Below are 6,261 nucleotides of genomic sequence, written 5' to 3' on the forward strand. Positions count from 1 at the left end.
TATAACTTAAAGAAACCACAATGTCCAATGTTGTTAACTTAACGGATCAAAATAAAACGTAAACGCCTCAAGGGACAGAATCGTATAATATTTCTAACTTAAGGGTTGGAAATGAAACAAAATAATATCAAGGGACCAAAAGAAAATCTGAAAACTTATGGACCAAGGTATAAATTTAGCCTAAAAAAATAACATTAAATCAACAAAAGTGATACCACATTTTAGATAGTAGTTAATAATAATCAGTCAAAAAAATAATAATAACCAGTCAAAAGATAGTATACAAAAGTAATATTCAGTTGAGTAAAAAAAAAGTAATAATCAGTCAAAAGAATTTATTTTAATTACTAATTGCCTCAAAAAGTTAATAATGAATTTTTTCTATATACTTTTCTTTTCTTTTCTTTACACTAACAAAATATAGCTTTCTTTCTATAATTAAAAAGAAAATATATAGCTGTTTTTCTGAAGAAGTTTTCTATATAACTAGAGTAAAACGGAAACAAGAAATCATCAAACACTTCAATTTCACAGCAATCGCTTCTAGCTTCACGAAAACCCATCTTCTGAGAAGATGATGCAATCAACGGATTCTGTTATAGCTGAAAAGGTTAGCAATCATATTCATGATGATCTTGCATTTTCCATTCTGTCCAAACTGCCTCTTAAATCTTTGAAACGGTTTAGTTGCGTACGTAAATCATGGTCTTGCTTATTTGAGAATTCTAATTTCTTGAACATGTACCGCAATTATTTCATATCTAGTACTTATGAGGAAGATGGTCCATGTCTCCTCCTACAACAGACTCTGCCATATTTACCAAATCTTCATGTGTTATATTTGCTTTTTGGTGAGAGGTTTGAGAATAAGGTCAAATTAAATTGGCCACCTCCATTTCAAGAGGATAACATAGCTATTCATATTTTAGGTCCGGTTATTAACGGTATTGTTTGTCTCTATCAAGGACGAGAACCTGTTGTTATATTGTGGAACCCAGCTACCGAGGAATACAAAGTCCTTCCTCCCAGCCCTACTGAGTCACCTGTACTTTATGAGGAAGTCTATTATTATGTTCATGGATTTGGTTATGACCATGTTAGAGATGACTACAAAGTCATTCGATACGTATCTTATAGTCTAGATGTACCTGATGATTTTGAAGGTGATATTGATGGTGAGCCAATCAAGCTGTCACGCGACAACATGTGGGAGATATACAACCTAAGAAGCAACTCTTGGAGAAAACTTGATCTGGATCTTCCTCGTGCTCATCACGGTTGGGTAGGTGTCTATGTGTACATGAAGGGAGTGTGTCACTGGTATCAAGATGAATTTGAACATAAAGGATATCTGGTGTCATTTGACATAAGCAATGAGGTGTTTTGTACAACACCCCTGCCTTTGTATATGAATGATAGCTTTGATTCTGTATTTTTGTTGAGATACTTGATGGTATTAAATGACCACGTTGCATTGATCTCAAACTATGTAGAAATGACTACTTTTCACATTTCTATTCTGGGTGAACTCGGTGTGAAGGAGTCTTGGACTAAACTCTTCGTTATTGGACCTTTACCTTGCATTGAGCATCCTATCGGGGAGGGAAAGAATGGTGATCTATTCTTCAAAAGAAAAGATGGCGAACTAGTCAGGTTTAATTTAAGCACCCAAGTGATTGATGAGCTTGGTCTTAAAGGGGAATTCGGTTGTTGTCAGATTGTCAATTACAAGGAAAGCTCTCTTCCTATTGGACAAATAAATGATCGATTATGTTTATGCCAGTGAGGCAATTAGGATTATTAGGGTTTTTTCCTATATGCACTTTTTTTCTTTTTTGTTGTAAGAATGATATTTCCTTTACTCAATGACCTCCAATTTTATGTAAAATAAGGTATATTTGGGAGCTTGATAAGCTAATGAGCACCATGGCTTTGTTTTTTAGGATTCTTCTCCCTCTTTGTTTCTTTTTAATAAATTGAACATTACCATCTGTTTGGTTAAATATATATGTTATAGGAATGTAAGTTTTTTTCCTTCTGTCTTGTTTTTGAAACACAGCCTTTCATTCTATGATTGAGTCATGCTTAATCTTTCTCTATTAGTGCCATAGAAAAGTTTCTTTGCTTGGCTACAATGCTTTGGTTAAAAGCTATAGTGCTTAACCGTTTGTTTCTTTTTTACATGCCTTCGATTAAAAGCTTCAAATTTCTAAATTTCAGGTTATAACATGGTAGTAAAGTTTTTGTAACCACATGGTTTAAAGGATGGTTCTTATTCTGATCAATACATTTTAAAGGGTTATGAAAATTGTTGGGTATTTGTAATGGTTGCATTGTTGCTAAAACAAATATCCTTGTTCTGTAAGTTGGAACCAAAGTTTGAACATGTGTTTAGGCGTCTCTGGAAGATGTTGGATACGATGTTCCAACATCCTGGCACGGTTCAGTGTGCCTGAGTTCTCTTCTGTTTGTACGCGCACCCTTTATTGTTTAAGGAAACAATATTTCCTTAACTTATTGATCAAGCAACGCGCATATCTTCTAAGAATCAGCTATGGAATATTTCTAAAGTGTATTTTATATTTTAGGAAATATTTATTATTGTTTGGAACGATTTTAACACCCTGAAGAAAAAAAAATTAGATTAGATTTTTATATAAACAAAATAATATTGTTAAAAAGAAAAAAATATTGTAAACAAAAAAAAAAGTTTAATTAACGGTGTGAATATTATTAGACTGAGTATCAGATAGTGTTTGTCACCATTTCTTTCATCTTGGGCCAACTTATAATCATAAGGTAAATGAAAGTAGTCAACTGGTGATTAAACTGTATCATTAATGTGGGACTTAGTAAACTTCATTTGGTTCGATTTTTGCTACCATTCCTCTTGAAATTCGAATTAAATCAAACTAATGAAAAATGAGTTGTGTTTGTTGTAGGTTCAATCATATTATGTAACCAAAAAAAAAAAATCATATTAACATTTTTTTTTTAAAATTAAAAACTTCACTTCATCTATCGACACAAACGACAAAATCTATTATATGAAATGATTAAAAATCAATCCAAAAAAAGGAATAGAATAAAATGTTATGTTGAAATTATTTTAAGTTATATTTTAACTTAAATTATTTTTTTCCTAAAAAAAACTTATTTCAAAAAAGTAAGTGTAGTATAGACTATGAAGTAATGTTCTTGATTTGGCCAAGGTTCAATCCTCACATCTAAAGTCCATTCACAAAGTTGAGCCTCAACAAGGCGTACAAATGCCAGTATCAAACAAACCTGGGTTGGATTTAGTTATGTTGATGGCACCGCTGCAAGTCCAACCACCGTTTCAAAGTACATGATCAATTGATCCTTCATGCCAGTATCTCTTCTATTGATCCCAATGTTGACTTCACAACTAGCTTGTGACATTCTCACTGAGATGTTTGCAAGCATAACTCATGCAATAATCATGTACCTAAAAAAGAGACTCTATATATAGATTCATCAAAAGATCAAAATCCATATCTGAATACCTTCATAGTATGAAGGCTTTATCTGATAATTAAGTCGTCATGAACTCTTCTTTAGACAATATGGATCTTGTCACCCACGCTTTTGAATGGACTTGGTATCGAGTATCGTGAGGTCATTCTAATTTTGCAAGTTATTTAAGGAGGGACAAAATCGTGCCAAAAATATCTCTCGTAGCTATTGCAGTAAAATTATGTAACATGAAGGACAATGATGCAATCTGTGATAGACCACTTTCGTAGTTTATCAAGAGATTCCACATTAAGCAATAAGCATGCTAAGGAACTTTATCTCAATCGTACGTGTTATTTTTGTGATGTACTCTTTTGTGATTGTTCATCTTGCTCCTCTGGCACCTTATGACGAACATTATTACCCAACTCTCTAGATTGGGAGGCTTCACTTATAACCAAAACTGCAGTGTGAATTTGTTTGTAAACTTTAGTCAATCTAGAACTTTTGAAAGTATAATACTTCCAAAAAAATAACTATTTTTATGTCGTTTGGAGAAGTATACTTTTGAATAAAAACGTTTTTCCATCATAGTTTCGGATACGTGTGGTTTTTTAAAATCGTATGATGGGAAAAAGTTCTCTTATTTTTATATCAAAAGGTTTAGACCGTCTATAGCATGCAACCCCACTTATAAACACATTGTCAGACCATCACCTATCCGATGTGGGACTCTTAACGCCCCCCCACGACCAGTACTATATTGGGCTTGATTCGTGGACATAAATGGTAGGTGGCCCGATAGCGGAAACCTGATAACATATGGCCCAATGGATCTTGGAGAGGCTCTGATACCATCTTAGAAAACGTGGTTGGGCCTAACACAACCCCACAAAACCGGCTTGTGAGGTGATGATTGTCCCCACTTATAAACACATTGTCAGACCATCACCTATCCGATGTGGGCAAGTTGCTCTCCTGAAACAAAAAGAATGGAGAGTCCTAACGGTTGCGCCTTTTGCATATCCAAACTTACTCTTCTTTCTCCCATCACCATTTTGCATTTACGGTTCATATTAATCTATTATTGATTCAACAATGGTGAAAATAGTCTCAAAAAGTGTAACTTCGCTAAAAAATTACCTTCGTATGAAAATGTTTCTTCTCAGTTCTCACCCTTCATATTGTTTCAGGAGAGCAACTTGCCAAACCGAACTAACCAAACTGTTTAATCCACAACCGACTCCAACCACAAATCAACCAAACCGTTGCTCTTAGCGGACGGAAATGGGTCTAAATATTATCTCTTCAGTTTCACTTTGCATGAGGTTTTGTGAGCCAAACCCGACCGATGTTCACCCCTACTTCTAATCGTTTTAAAAAAATATTTTTATATTCAATAAATATGGGTTTTTCTAACATGTGCAACATTGCACATGTTAAAACAACTAATAGTAGTAACTTTTTCTTGGAAAACAAAAGTTATTTATTTAAAAGTTTTATATTTAATATTTAATGTACAAGTTCCAATACAAAATTTCTATTTTAAACTTGTGTAAATTTGCACATGATAGAAAAACCCAATAAATATATCTCCCTCCAAAATGTAGTGTCCATTAAATATAGAAAATCATAAATTGTGAAAGACATCATAGAAAATTTTGATTTTGTGTATTTTACAAGTTTTAATACAAGTTTTTTCACAAATCTAAAATTATTTAGAAACTAACCAAAAAAATCTACATTGAATTTAAAACATATGCATAGATTCCTTAAAAAAAAAAAAACATATGCATAGATATTTAGTAGTACTCCTAAGTATTGATGTGTTTACCACCAGTCCATCACTAAAATAGTTCAACTTGTGGTGATCTAGTGAGAGACCTCATTGATAGTTTTATCGAGCAATTCCACAATAAGCAATAAGTATGATGAACTCTTTTCTGACTGTTCATCTTGCTCCTCTAGCCTCTTATGGGAGACTTCACTTGTCAACAAGCAAATTGTTGTATGAATTTGTTTGTAAACATTGGCCCCTCTAGAACTTTTGAATCCATACTTCCCAAAACAAAAATAATAAAAAAAACTATTTTATGTCGTTTGGAGAAGCATAGTTCAAACAAAAACGTTTGTTTATCATACTTTCGATCTTGTGTAGTTTTTTAAAATCATACGAGAAATAAAAGCTCTCATGTTTTTATACCTAAAGTTCTCGACATCGTCTTTAAAAGAGAAAACTATATGTTTGTTAGTGAATTCGGGGAGCTTGAAGAGTGATAACGGTTCACTGATAACCAACAATCAATCAAGACACCACATCTCAACTCAAATTCTTTAGACATTAAGTATAAATGGATCACCACTTTTATAGATATCAATCAATTAATTAGTTCATTCTTAATCGATATAGAACTAATCACTCACACTTAAACTCAAAAATTCATCGATGCATTTGTGTGTTCCTCTATCATTTTTCTCACTCGTCAAAACCGTACTCTTCTGAATTTGGCACTACATTAATGATCTAAATTATAATCTTCTAAATTACATGTGGACAATAAAATGAAGCACGATAGAACTCACCTAATTTATATATCATTCATTTCCCTAAAGTTTTGTTATAAATAATGTTTTTACCATATCATGTAAAATATGTGTGTATACAATAGTGTAAATGCAAATTAAAACACAGAAGAATGGAAGAAGAAAATATAATCTTTCTTTAGAAGTCTAAACAAATGATTGATTATCAATAATCCAGCCCCTATCCAACCTGAAGTACTA

General features: G+C 32.7%; 1 protein-coding gene across 1 annotated transcript; it reads left to right on the forward strand.

Annotated features, from left to right (window-relative positions):
• Nucleotides 1-574: 574 nt before the first annotated feature.
• On the forward strand, nucleotides 575-1,900 carry LOC25480400 (F-box/kelch-repeat protein At3g06240). Its single transcript, XM_013587146.3, has one exon. The coding sequence runs from the start codon at nucleotides 575-577 to the stop codon at nucleotides 1,784-1,786; it is 1,212 nt and encodes a 403-aa protein (XP_013442600.1). The 3' UTR covers nucleotides 1,787-1,900.
• Nucleotides 1,901-6,261: the final 4,361 nt, after the last annotated feature.

The sequence above is a fragment of the Medicago truncatula genome, chromosome 6 (genome assembly GCF_003473485.1).
Source record: "Medicago truncatula cultivar Jemalong A17 chromosome 6, MtrunA17r5.0-ANR, whole genome shotgun sequence".
NCBI classification, from domain to species: domain Eukaryota; kingdom Viridiplantae; phylum Streptophyta; class Magnoliopsida; order Fabales; family Fabaceae; genus Medicago; species Medicago truncatula.